General features: G+C 42.5%; 1 protein-coding gene across 3 annotated transcripts in view; it reads left to right on the forward strand.

Moving 5' to 3' along the window:
• SUSD1 (sushi domain containing 1) overlaps positions 1 to 14,262 on the forward strand; it is a 222,483-nt gene that overhangs the window by 160,625 nt on the left and 47,596 nt on the right. For all 3 annotated transcript variants that reach the window (XM_029614451.1, XM_029614437.1, XM_029614445.1), the window contains one exon: positions 5,853 to 5,892. In XM_029614451.1, the coding sequence (XP_029470311.1) occupies positions 5,853 to 5,892 (40 nt within the window). The remainder of the gene's footprint in view (positions 1 to 5,852; positions 5,893 to 14,262) is intronic.

Below are 14,262 nucleotides of genomic sequence, written 5' to 3' on the forward strand. Positions count from 1 at the left end.
TAGGGGGCGCGCCCCTTAGAGGAAATTTTGGTGTTTCCCACAAGTTTCCTTCCCTAAGAACGGGGGAAAAAGAGGAGAGGATATCTTCAAGCTTTCCCCATTGAACCTTCAGTGCCCAATCCTTCTTCTCTACCCACTGTAGAGATGTTCAATTTTCAGTGTAAAATTCAGTACGGAGGTTTTTCCTCCACTCCTCTCAATCCACTTGAGTTGTTGAGTCAAGAAGGTCCTTAACTGCTACAGCCATCGGATATAACATTTTCTGATCACAAGGGGATACTGGGTTGATGCGAATCTCTACACCTGTTTCAGCTCCAGTGGGGGAAATTCCAGGAATAGAAAAGATATTGCCTCAATTTTGTTCACCCTTAAGATCACGTGTCAACAGTGTTCCACCTTCTGCTGTAACGATTGACATGGTTTGGTCAGCAATTACTCGTCCTGAAAACTCACTGTCTTCTCATATAGATTCTGTACTCACATCCCTTGGAAATTTATCTTCCTAAGTAGCAGAACACTGTGACTTTGAAGGAACATTCTGACAAATTAATTGAGATTTCTGCTAGGTGTTCTACCATACATGAATCTCGGATATCTTAGATTAATGAAAATAAGGTTCTTTCACAAAAAATTGAAAAATTGGGTAACAATTTAAATTTGAGATTCTTAAAATTTCCAAGATGTTCCTTAATTCCACCTTTGGAGATGGTACAAAAATTTATTTAGAATTTTTGAACATTCCTAAAGAACATATATCAGTTTTTTCTAAAGTATATTATTTACCTTTTCCTTCTGATAATATGGTTTCCCAAAATATAGATAGAACTGAGCCATTGAATAAAAGTTTAATTATTTCAGAAATAGAACTGTCTCAGTACATCATTAATGATAGAGGTACTCTTGTTAATCTGAAGATGATAAACATATGACACTAAGACTCTTTTTTTAGGCTCAAAGATGTGCCTTTTCTAGAGCGTAAAATTGCAGTTTTTCCAGATGTTGTAAGAGAGACCCAGCTTAGAGACACAGAAATTTTCTTTTGAAGTAGCAGAGAGTACTTGCCCTTGGGGCAGTGTTTCTTCTGAAGTTTCCATGTACATGTTTAATTAAATTCCAAGGAAATAGATATGCATTTTGTGATCCTGTGCAACTAGAAGGTTTTTTTTTACAAAATAGAGAAAATCAACAGAATGTAACTTGACTTGTACTCTGACATGAATCATAATTGTGATCTGTAATTATTTAATTGCTGCTAGTTTCTTTTTAGTGGCATCTTAATCTCCCCATAATGTGGACTAATGCATAACTAGGTGTTAATTGTTATTAATTAAACCTTAGCAATGTGTGTTTCTGAACAAAGCTTTTGCTTTGTTGTAAATTTAATAAACCTATAAATAAATAATAATAAAAAGCTTATTTCAGAGATAGGATAATTTCATATGTGAGTTATAAGAACAGAAAGCATAAACAGAGAATTGAAATGCTGTTGTGCGGGATTAAAGAACATGAGAGCCAGCACAAAAAAGACTGCTCAACTCACACATTGGGTTTGCTAGAAAAGAGCACATAAGAGCTGAAGACCTTGGAGTTATTAATATTGAAAAGGCCCTGAAATATTCTAAACTTTATGAACATGGGAGCAAGCAATGGGACTTTTAGCTAGGGCTATTAGCAGTTGAGCAAGGAGATTTGCTATATTAAGGGTTAAAAATAAGTTGGGTAACACTGTTAGTGAACCTCTTGAATTTGAGAAGGCATTTGTGAATTGCTTCTCTGAACTCTTTTCTTGACCGGACACTAGGCCTATTTCAGACATAAAACAATACTATACCTCTCAAACCACATTCCTCTGCAAGACCCACCAGATCTGCATACAGAGATTCCATCTTTCAGACATAAAACAATACTATACCTCTCAAACCACATTCCTCTGCAAGACCCACCAGATCTGCATACAGAGATTCCATCCAGGTTCCCCCCAAAAAATCCGTTCTGCACAACACTATTCAAAAACGAGCAATTTCAACTGCCAGGCCACATCACTAGAACTCTCTACCGCCAGATCTCCGCCAGGAACATTGCCATATCACTTTCAGAAAAAAATTAAAAACTTGGCTGTTCGCCCAAGCATACCCATGAAGAAGCCTCAGGGTCACCCACACAGTCACATACGGTTGCGTCCCTTTCCGCAACGCAAAGGAACTGTTTTTTCGCCTTATTGCACTTTGATAAAATTTGACTAATTCGTAGACACAATGTAAATTTGTATATAATTACTACCTTGTAAGCAATCTCTCCTGCTTATATGCCATTCTCTCCAGTTAGAAATTGTTTAACCTATCCTCTTCTAACAGCCTAGTTCAACTTTCCCTGTTTTAATGTAACTTTTTTGCTTTCTTTGTTAACTGGTTACCCCTAGTTCATTGTAAACCGGTACGATAAGACCTCGTCTTGAGAATCGGTATATTAAAAGAATTTAAATAAATAAATAAATAAATAAATAAATAAATACCTTCAGGATGCACAGATAGACAACCTTGCTGATCCTGTAAGGTTGTCTGAGATTCAAAATGTGAAGAAAACCCTGCCTGCAGCATAGAACCCTGGTCCAGATGGATTTCACTGGCACCCTTCCTTCTGTATTTATTCCATACGACAGGGCCTGGGCAGCCTCATCGGTAGACATAGCAATTGCTGTCATTTCTTTGATTCATAAAAAAGGTGGGATGAAATGGATTGTTCATATAGTCCCATATCCCTATTGAATTCAGACATCAAAAATTCTCACTGAGGTGCTGCAATTGCACTTAAAGCTCCTTTTTGCCTGCTTTGGTACAGAGTGACCAAACAGGCATTATGAAGGGCAGATCCTCCACCTCAAATACTAGGGATGTGAATCGTTTTTTTGACGATTTAAAATATCGTCCGATATATTTTAAATCGTCAAAAATCATTAGAGGCGATATTTAATAGGAATTCCCCCGATTTATCGTCAAAAATCGTAAATCGGGGGAAGGGGGAGGGGAAGGGGGAGGGCGGGAAAACCGGCAAACTAAAACATCCCTAAAACCCACCCTGACCCTTTAAAATAAATCCCCCACCCTCCCGAACCCCCCCAAAATGTATTAAATTACCTGGGGTCCAGTGGGGGGGTCCCATTGTGATCTTCCACTCTCAGGCGTCAAGCGCATTGATAGAAAATGGCGCCGGCGCTACCTTTGCCCTGTCATATGACAGGGCAAAGGTAGCGCCAAATTGTGTTTCTGGTTATATGTCAAATACTTGATTATAAATAGTTAAAAAACAATTGTACTCATAGAGAGTAATATTGTAACAGGCCACATCAAGAAAGTCAGCAAATATGCAGGGCCGGATTAAGGGGTGGGCCAAGTGGGCAATCATCTGGCACCAACCAATAGGGCACTGAAAACTCGCCATTTCTCTGCCATGCTGGTTGCCTCCCTCCAGCCCCTTCATCATGGAAGATCCAACAAGTGAAGATCCGAGGAGGCTGCAGGGTCTCCCAGCAGACCCTGACCTACTAGTAGCTAAAGATCCAAGAAGAAGGCAGGGTCATGTGGTGGACCCCAACCTGCCAGTGGCTGAAGTTCCGAGGAGGCTGCAAGGCCACCTGATAGACCCCAATCTGCCAGAAGTCATGATGAGAGAGAGCCTGCAGCCAGCTGGCAGTTCTCAACCTGCCATGTGGACAAAGTGAAGAGGAGGGTCCAGGGCTGCCTATGGATCCCAACCAAAGAAGAGCTGGAGATGCTGAGGATGTGTGTGTGAGAGAGGGAGCCTGTGTGTTGAAAGAGAAAAGGGAGCCTGTGTGTGTGAACATGTGTTTGAGAGATGAAGACTGTGTGTGTGAGCATGTATGTAAGAGATGGAACTTGTATGTGTGTGAGAGAGGGAGCATGTATGTGTGCGAGCATGTATGTGAAATAGGGAGAGTATATCTGTGTGTGTGAGCATGTGTCTGAGAGGGAGTGTCAGTTGTGTGGGTGTGTAAGCATATGTGTGAGGGAGCATTTGTGTGTGTGTGAGCATGTGAGTGTATGTGAGGGGGAGTGTGTTTGTGTGAGCATGTGTGTGAAAGAGGGATCATCTGTGTCTGTGTGAGCATGTGTGTGAAAGAGGAGACGTGTGTGTGTGTGTGTGTGTGTGTGTGTGTGTGTGTGTGTGTGTGAGCATGTGTGTGAAAGAGGAGACGTGTGTGTGTGTGTGTGTGTGTGTGTGTGTGCAAGCATGTGAGTGAGAGGGGCGCCTGTGTGTGTGCGTGTGGGCATGTGTGTGAGCGGGAGTGTCTGTGTGATTGTGAGCATGTATGTGTGAGAGGGAGCCTGTGTGTGTATATGTGAGTATGTGAGAGAGGGCGCATCAGTGAAGGAGTATATGTGTGTGTGTGTGAGCATGTGAATAGAGGAGTGTCAGTGTGTGTGTGTGTGTGTGCAAACATGTGTGTGAGAGAGGGAGCATCAGTGTGTGTGTGAGCATATGAGTGTGTGTGTATATATATATATATATATATATATATATCTATATGAGAGGAGAAAGTTTGTGCACCCCATTCCCCTTAATCCATGTCAGTCTCAGGGTGACTGGAAATCAAAGGTGTCTACTTGTGGAGCAAACTGCTCTGTTTCACACCAGATTTCCACTTTGAGCAGTTTGCTCCGACAGAATGTTAACACAGTTTGAACAAGTATAATGCTATTTCACCCTGAAGCGCAATTGCAAAACGCTGGCCACCCTCCATTTTCTTGATGTCCGCCAAAGGTTATCTTGGGGTCCACTAAAGAAGCAGTGACAGAAGAGAAGAGCAATTTTGCCTCAAAACTTGCTGTACTTCTTATAAGACAAATCATGTCATTCTCTTGTTTATCACATAAAGAAATAGTGATTAATTATATAAGAAAGTAAATCTCATATAAGACAAGTTGCGGCATTCTGTGTTTTTTGCAAAAAGCAGCAACGATTCTCAAAGAAGGGGGGAAACCTCATTCTGAAGATTTGTTTGTTTCACAACAGATTATACCAATCGGCTTGCCTCATAACAACCTTGCACCAAGCAAGGTTTTAAAGAAAAAAAGGAAAAAGAAAATTTAAAAAATTATAAAATATATTAAAAACCTCGAGCAGTCCTTGGTGAGCAGAAGAAATATAAGAAATCTGCGCTAAGGGCATGGCAGTTTTTTTTATAAGTGAAAGTTTTTTCAAAAATGAATAGGTTGGATGGAGGTTCTTTCAGACTGGCGATTGCAAACGAGCATATGCCTCTACCACCTTTGTGTATGGCGACGCATCAATGCATTTCTGAGGTCTTTTTACTCTTAATCAAATTTTTCTAATACATACAAGCATTTGATGTACAATTTCTTGTAAACCGTTTTATAACGAGCCATTTTCATGGGCCACGGCTGTGCCTTTGAATATTACTTTCCCTATGTTTGTTTCAAGTAATGCTGTGGCCCTGTTTTATTGCACAGCAATGCATATGTGTTTGTGCTTGCAGCTAGAAGGGACGCACGTCCTCGTAGGGGAGAGGAAGTGCTCCGGCTGCCAAGGGTATGTGGAAGTAATCCAGGATTAAATATGGCAAGCGTTAGGTATTCCTGGAATAACAAAGGTGAAATACTTCCCTAGGTGGGATTAAGTCTCCTTCAAGGGTGACTACAAGCAGCAGTGAGTTTAGAGTGAATGTACCTTCACCACTGGTTGTGAAAACAGAATAAATCATTTCCTGTCTTTCATATGTGAAAGCTTTCTTTCTTTCTTTTTTTTACAGAGTAGTTTTGTATGGTGAATATTGGGCAAATAATGATCTTGACTGGTCTTGTTTTTCTATTTAGGTCAGAGCACAGACTTGTGTAAGTTGGGCACAGATAAAAGGTAAGCAGAATGAGTTATGTCTAAGGTTACTGTGGGTGCACTGTACAACAGATATTCCTGCTTTGCTTAATTATATTTTGTGAAACCGGAGAAAATGTACAAGGATAAGTGAAACAGAAATTTCTTATGAAAATTTTTATTTAGTTAAACATTTCTGGGCAATATGTTGGATTAAATTTTGATACCAGATCTTTATTTTTCTATTTAACTTTTTCATGCAGTGCTGCCATTTATGCAGATTTGTGATTGTGCAGTTGGTTGGGTGTACGATGTAACGCAATCCTGTGCCTACCTCAGGAAGTGTCAGAATTGCTGCATGCAGTCTATTGGCAAGTTCCCATCAGGCCCTTCTGAAGTCAGGCATAGCTGTGGCAACTTGAATGGCTTGACATAGCACAATGGCAACCATAACTGACAGTTTAACACTTTATGCTTTGAGAAATGCTTGATTTATTCACACTTCCGCCTAATGATTCATGTTTGAAGGGAATGGAATCAATCCTTTGTGTCTGTCTTCTGCTTTCTGCACCAGAGGATTACTGTAATATGTGCAGCTGAATGTGGCCTCTGATAATTCATAAGAGATGTTCAGGAGCAGGGTTGGCCTTGGGGTAGAGTGAGCTTAGTAGTCGTCCGGGGTACCTTAAAATGAGGGATGCATTGGGTACTGCCAACATTTCCCATTGGGCTGATCAACTGGCATGCCGGGTAGCCCAAATGGTCATAGGCACCCATGTATATGGCTGGCAAGAGGAGTGGCGCTTAACAGAACCCCAGCTTCTTCTGCCATGCTACGAGCCATGAGATTATGGGATCTTGCAGCTCCACCATGGGACTGTTCCCTTGTGGTAAAGGAAGCTCACTCACTATTGAGTGCTGATACCCCCCTGCGTCTGTATCCCCAGAGAAGAACTGGGGATACAGACGCAGGGGGGTGGGAGAGATAGTACCAGGAATTGGCATGGAATGAGAGACTTACCTTTTATGGAGTAATAGGGGGGAAAGGGAGACTGGACATTGTGTGGTGGGGACAGGGTAAGAGGACTCTGGATGGAGCCATGAAGTGGGAGAAAAAATCCAGGATAGAGATGGGGAAGGAAAGAGAGAGAAAGGACCACAAATGGAAGGAAAGAGGAGTGGACAGAACTGAGACTGATGGAACAGAGAGGACCACATTTGGGTGGAAGAAAGATTGAAAGCTCAAGTAATGCTGTGGCCCTGTTTTATTGCACAGCAATGCATATGTGTTTGTGCTTGCAGCTAGAAGGGAAGCACGTCCTCGTAGGGGGAGAGGGTCAGGGTGGGGCAGACCAAATCTATGAAGGAATGAGGGACAGAGATAGAACGAGTGAAGATGTGGGAATGGAAGGAACTCTAGAGGGGATTAGGGATAAGAAGATGAAGAGGGACCCAGCATGCAGAAGAAATGGCTGGAGCCAGAGAAGAAGGTAAACGAAAGAGAAGTAGACTGACCTGGTGAGGGGCAGAGAGGCAGAAAAAAGTTGATGAGGGTTGGGGATGGGGTGAGTACAGAGGGTAGAATTGTGGGACTAGGAAGTGGGTGAAATATTTGGGGGATCAGGAGACTGAGGAATGAGCGAGGACAGGGAAATGGAGAGGAGGTGTGAGAGAGGAGAAAAATAGCTAGGAAAGGGGATGAAATTTTGAGATAAGTTCGAGGTAGGTGATAGATATAAACATATTGAGGTCAATATTCAAAAGCCATTTATATGGACAACTCAAAAGGTATCCATTTAAATGGCAAATGTAGCATATTAAGCCACATATCCATTTAAATTATAGCTGCCTGCCTCTCCATCCCCCCCCCCCGGGACTCTCTGTGCTGCTCCCGCCGCCTCCAGCGCTGCTCTGATAGAAGCAGCACTGGAAGTGTAACCTTACTGTTGAAAGTAGGTGGGGAGGGGAAGGGGGTGGCAGGCCAATCATGTTTTTAAGTTAAAATCGGGGTGGAGGCTGGCATACAGTGCTGGGCACTTTGCAAGTCTTTAAGAAGGTTTGGGGGGGGGGGGGGGGGGTGTTAGGATAGCCCAGCCTGACAGGCCATTTGTATTACCCTTTGGGGGGAGGGGAGGGAGGAGATTGGCCCGCTGATCCTTTTCTTTATTTTGTTTAGTGATAGCAGGGCAATTTAGTTGGATATCTTTAAAGATATCTGGATAAGTAGCATGTTGTCCGGCCGCACAAGGCCAGATAACTAAAAATCTACCCATCTATATTCAAACAAAGCTGGTTAGGTTTTTTTTTTTAAGCTATCCGGCTATATGTAGCCAGAAAACTTTAGGCTGGTGCATTCAGTGTATCCCGCTGAATATATGGGGCACGTTATCCAGCTAACTTTAGCCGGATAACTTGTCCACTAACAGGCCTAATGCATATGGACCTCAGGGAGATTGTGAGGACTGGAGAGGGCAATGGAGATAAGAGATGAGAAATGATGCAAAACAAATGGCAAGGAGAGAGAGAGAGGAAAGAGATGGATATTGAAGAGCTTGAAGGGTGATGGCTGGAGAGACTCAGCTTGGGGCTGGCAGTGGTTGAAAGAGCTAGAATGGAGGCACAGCTTAGGGATAAGGACAATAGAATCAGAGGGATGAGAAGGGGCAGTGGAAGGGAGAATTAGGAAGTGAAAAGTGTAGCAGAGAGAATTGGAGAGAGAGAAATGGGGTGAAAGTTAGCTTTGAGTTAGCAGAGAAGCAAAGAAATGAGATGGAAGGAAAAGATAAATGTCAGACAGAAGTAGAGGAGAAAGTGAAGCAAATGGGAGGAGAAAGGAGACTAGAAAATAAAAATGGAGGAGAAGAAGGCACTGAACATAGAAAGAAATGACCAGGGCCAACCTGATTAGGAAAAAGAAAATGCTCTGATAACAAAGGTAGAAACATTTTAAGTTTATTGATTGGAATATGACAGCTTTGGGAAATGTGCCACTCTGATGTCTTTGAAGTTTGCACAATAGAAAAGTACATTTCTCTCTTTCTCTAGTGTTGCACTGCATGCAGAGTCTGGCTTCTTGGTGTTTCCAGTTCAGTTTCTGTTAACATATTTCTAATTCTAAATTTGTGGTCCCTTATTCTATGTTAGGTGAGAGTCCTTTTGCATATATGACAGAAGTGAGGTATTTTATTAGTATTTAGTTTCTGTGAAGGGATCTGTGGCAGTCTGACTTCTGCTTTTCTAGTAGGAAGCATATTGGTCTCCTAGTGCCTAGCTTAATGTGCACATTGCTGCCTTTCATAGGTAGGATTTTTGCTGTTTGAGTCCTGGGAAATAGTGGTGTTTTGGTACGGCAAATTTCTATATAGTTTTGGAATGTGTTGTTTTTAATTGGGTTTTGTGTTTCTAAGTTTGAGCTGAGTTGCTTTTATTCTGTCTCTGCTACACATTTCCTATGTGCAGCTTAACAGATAGCTTACCTCGGTCTTTACTCGTAGACAGAGAAGGCAGCTTCTTCAATTCCAAAACTTTATTAACAGGTCAAACAAGTAAATTGAGTTTTACTGTGTATAAACTGGAGATAATATTGACCAGTGTAATCTGGGCCACAGAAACAGATAGGTAAAATAAGGATAATTCTGCAGAGACTGCCAGATTAGCTGTTGAATCAAACAGCCCTCGCCAGTGCTAACCAGAGCTGACTGAAAACCACAAGGAATAACATCCAGGAACCCATGCTTCCAAATCTGAGGTTAATCCTTTAGAACCAGCTGCACTAAATATAGCAGAATGTGCAGGCAGTTAGCAGAATAACAGCAAATAAGGAAACTGCAGAATAAAAGTATGACAACAGCGAGATCAATATTTAAAAGCTATTTACATACAAACATAGAAAATAGAAATTATGGCAGAAAAGGACCAAATGGTCCATCCAGTCTGCCCAGCAAGCTTCTTAAGGTAGTAACTGCCACTCTGTGCAGGTTACTCCCATGTTTCTCTTAAGGGTAGTAACTGTCGCCCTGTGAGTTCTCCCCAAACCTTATGATAACCATAAAAATTGCAGCTCGCAAGATTTTTTACTGGGTGATGAGCTTTCTTGAAAAATTGTTCATTGTAAGCCTCTAACTTGAAGCGATATTTACTGTTCATTGTAAACCGGGGTGATATGTATATTATACAGGAACCTCCGGTATATAAATCCTTTAAATAAATAAATAAAAATCAGACAGGGTTGATTAACAAGCTTTGTTTATGGACTTGGCTATGGAAGCAGTCCTGTGCTTTTTCCCTTATGTCTGCATATCACTACCCAGACTGTAGAAGTCAGGCCCTCTTGGTTGTTGTCTGTATCCTATTCCCCTTTTCCCCTGCCGTTAAAGTGGGGAGCAATGTTGCAGTTGCATTAGAATCATCAAGGCATATTGGTTAAGGATTAGTGATCTCCATGCCTTCTGTTAAGGTTAGTAATCACCGCACCAGCAAGTTACCACTCTGCATGCTTTTCTCATTTCCGTCCTTTAGCCTTTAGAGATCCACAGTGTTTATCCCATGCTCCTTTGAATTGTTTGATTGTTTTCATCTTCACTACCTACTCCGGACGGGCATTCCAGGTATCCACCACTCTCTCCATGAAGAAATATTTCCTGACGTTGATTCTGAGTCATCCGCCCTGGAGTTTCAGTTTGTGACCCCTAGTTCTATTGTTTTCTTTCCAACAGAAAAGGTCATTAAAACATTTAAGGTATTTGAAGGTCTATATCATATCACCCCTGCACTTCCTTCAGCCTCTCCTCATATGTCTTCCTATACAGACCCCATACCATTTTGGTCACCGTCTCTGGACCGCCTTCATCCTGTCCCTATCTCTTTTGAGATACGGACTCCAGAACTGAACACAGTACTCTAAGAGATGCCTCACTAAGGACCTATACAAGGGTATTATCACCTCCTTTTTCATGGTTATTCCTCTCAATATGTAGTCCAGCATTCTTCTGGCTTTAGCTATTGCCTTGTCACGTTGCTTTGCCATCTTCAGATCTCCAGATACTATTACCCCAAGATCCTCTCTTGGTCCGTGCACATCAGTCTTTCACCCCCCAACACATATAGTTCTTTTGGATTACTGCACCCCAAATGCATGACTCTGCACTTCTTGGTATTGAATCCCATTCTTCAAGCTTTCTTAAATCTCTTTTCATTTTCTCTACTCCTTCAGGCATGTCCACTCTGTTGGAGATCTTAGTATCATCCACAAATAGACAAACTATACCTTCTATCCTTTCCGCAATGTCACTCACAAAGATATTGAACAGAACTGGTCCCAACACCAATCCCTTTGGCACTCCACTTAACAAGGTTCTCTCTTCAAAGTAGATTCCATTTACCATTACATGCTGTTTCCTATTAGTTAACCAGTTTGTAATCCATGCCATCACCTCTGCTCTCATTCTCAAGCTTCTCATTTTATTCACAAGCCTCCTATGTGGGACCGTAAAAAAAAGCTTTGCTGCAATCCAAGTAGATCACATTGAGTGCTCTTCTTGATCCAGAAAAAAATCAATCAGATTTGTCTGACAGGACCTTCTCCTGGTGAATCCATGCTGCCTCAGCTCCAGCAACCCACCGGATTGAAGATAGTTCACTATCCTTTCCTTCGGCAGTCTCCATTAATTTTCCCATCATTGAGGTGAGGCTAACTGGCCTGTAGTTTCCAGCCTCCTCTCTGCTACTATTCTTGTAAAGTGGGACCACCACTGCTCTTCACCAAGCCTGTGGCACCACTCCCGTTTCCAGGGATCTACTGAACAGGTCCTTCAGTGGATCCGCCTGCACATCTCTGAGCTCTTTCATGCCCTTGTCCACTTTCAGTTTGCCTAGCTCCTCCCATATATTTTCTTCTGTAAATGTAGTTTCGTCTACTCCATCCCCCCCCCCCCCGAATCCCTTCTCCGAAACAAACAGAAAGAAAACCTTTTGCCTCTTGTCTCTTCCCCCTTCCCCCCACACTCATAAGATTTGGTTGTGTCATGTCTAACCCCCCCCCCACACACACACACACACACCTTGCTTGCACCCCCCCCCCCCCCCGAGCCATGGAAACCCTGCAAGGAGTGAGATAGGCACTTACCCGCTCCCAGCGCGTTCCAGTGTAGCCTCTGTCAATGGGAAAAAAATATTTCCTGCAGCCTGTGTGGCAGTTTACGTGGTCCACTGGATTAGCGAGCAGAGTGGCTTGTTCTGTGTTCTGTCTGCTCCAGGTTCACCCCCTCCTCTCCTCTTCCCTGCCAGCTGCCTGATGGGGAGGGGCTGGAGCAAAACACTTCTTGCCTTTTAAATATGAAAAGCAATTGAGGATCTCCTGAATGTTACTAAATGCTATTATGATGATAAGCATGGACAGTTTTATGGCCCTTTATTTTGAACTTTTTCTTTTAGTAGCATAAGTGTTTTTGAGCATACAAGACATTAATATCATGGAATTGAATTTGGTGAACTGTGCAATATATAGACATCATTATGGGCTTGATTCATCCAGTCTTAGGCTGGAAAGTCCAGAATAAATAAGTCTGTCCTCCTCAAAAGAGGAAGTCTTTCAGTGCTTCTTCTAATTCAGACCCACAGCGTTGGGGCCTAGGATTTTTTCTCAACTCCAAAATCAGGAGCTCAGCAGAAAACGCAATTTCCTGTCTGATATCCAATTAACAATCCACAAAGGGAATTGCCCCTGTATAGGAGCAGGCATCCACCACTACAGCAACCTCACAAGAGGGTTCTGTATAATAAACGGTGTGTTCCTCTAAAACTACTCTATCTTCCAAGTGGGGCTACTAAGCTATATTTCAGTAGGGAACCCGTTGGGGTTCTACATACACTATTAAAACACACCTCTCTCTCATGAGAGCTATGATTGTCACTCCTGAGCCAGAATTGGCCTTTTTCTTCTTCTTTATTTTTTTGTTTTTCACTGTTCTGACATTTCTGACTAGGAGAAAAGTGCAATCAAAGAACTACTTGTGGGTTGTAATTGAGTTCTCACTGAATTCTGCTGTGGGTCAAAGGTCATAGAAAAAAAGTGATCTCTGAATTATAATTTTGAGAGTGGATCTTGATAGGTAGTGGGATGAGGAGTACAGACATTATCTCACATATTGCCCATTCCCTCTATACCTGTAGATCCCAAGAGGAGAAAGCCAATGATTAGCCTGCACAGTGCAAAAGAAAAGCTGCAGCTTGTATGAGAGAGAAGAGAGACAGGAGCATACATAGAAGAGGGGAAAGCACAGTTGGTAGTTGAGAAGTAGAGAATGAGGGACAGAAGCGGATAATGTGGGAGGGGACAGGGAGAGGAGAGAAACTCATTGGGAGGAGGGATAAGAAAATAGTAAGGTGAGAGACTGCTAGGAGAGATGTGGATACATAAGGGAAAGATTCAACTGGTCGATGGGGCGACACTAAAGAAAGATACCAGACTGAATCTTGGGGTGATATAGGGAGAAGATACAGCAAGAAGGGGGTGGAAGACACAAGATATAGGGGGGGGGGGGGGTGGCAGGCAATTCCAGGTCACCATGGACACCAATCTGCTTCGATTTTCAGGATATCCCTAATGAATATGCATGAAATAGATTTGCATGCACACTGCTTCGGCTGTATGCAGACCTATCTCATGCACATTCCTTAAGGTTATCCTGAAAACCCGAGCAGTTTGATGTCCATGAGGACTGGAAGTTATCTACCCCTGGAATAGGGATAGTTGGGAGTGATGGGGAGATAGTAGGAAGCAAGAGAACTGGAGGAGAAGGTTTGAAGAGAGTGGGGCGAGATGGAGACAAATGGAAAAGATCAGGGAAAGGAAAGACAGGGAGAACAACAGAGATATGGAGGCAGTGTGAATATGGGAGAGTGAGAAAAATTAAAGAGTGACAAAACGATGGAGGACTTAAAATACAGTAATAGGAAATGCAAGGAAGGAGAGGGAAAATGAAATGGGATGAGAAAACACAATAAAAAGAGATGAAAGGAACCATATGTAAAAGGTTTGAAAAGTATTTTATTGTGTTGGCTGGGTGTCTGTGCGCATGTGTGTGAGAGCCTCTGGTGTGTGGGTCTCAACGTGTTTATTTGTCAGGGAATGGAAGGAAGCAATAGCTCAGACTTTCTGACTTGGCATGATGACGCCTTCAAATGGATTTTACCTACACTCCATAACTCTTCAGTACAACATCCAAAAGTGTTATCATAATGTGGTTAATGAAGTCCAAATTTCCATTCTTGCCTGTGCCTTTGCTGCACCCTTCACCTCAGTCATCGCCTTCATTTTAGGAGTTCCGCACAGGAAGTGCATTTGCCAGCCTAGCTGTAGCTTATCTGGCAGGGCTGGCTGCCGGCACAAGTTCAAAACTGCAAGCATAAAAG

The sequence above is a fragment of the Rhinatrema bivittatum genome, chromosome 1, assembly GCF_901001135.1.
Source record: "Rhinatrema bivittatum chromosome 1, aRhiBiv1.1, whole genome shotgun sequence".
Taxonomy (NCBI): Eukaryota; Metazoa; Chordata; class Amphibia; order Gymnophiona; family Rhinatrematidae; genus Rhinatrema; species Rhinatrema bivittatum.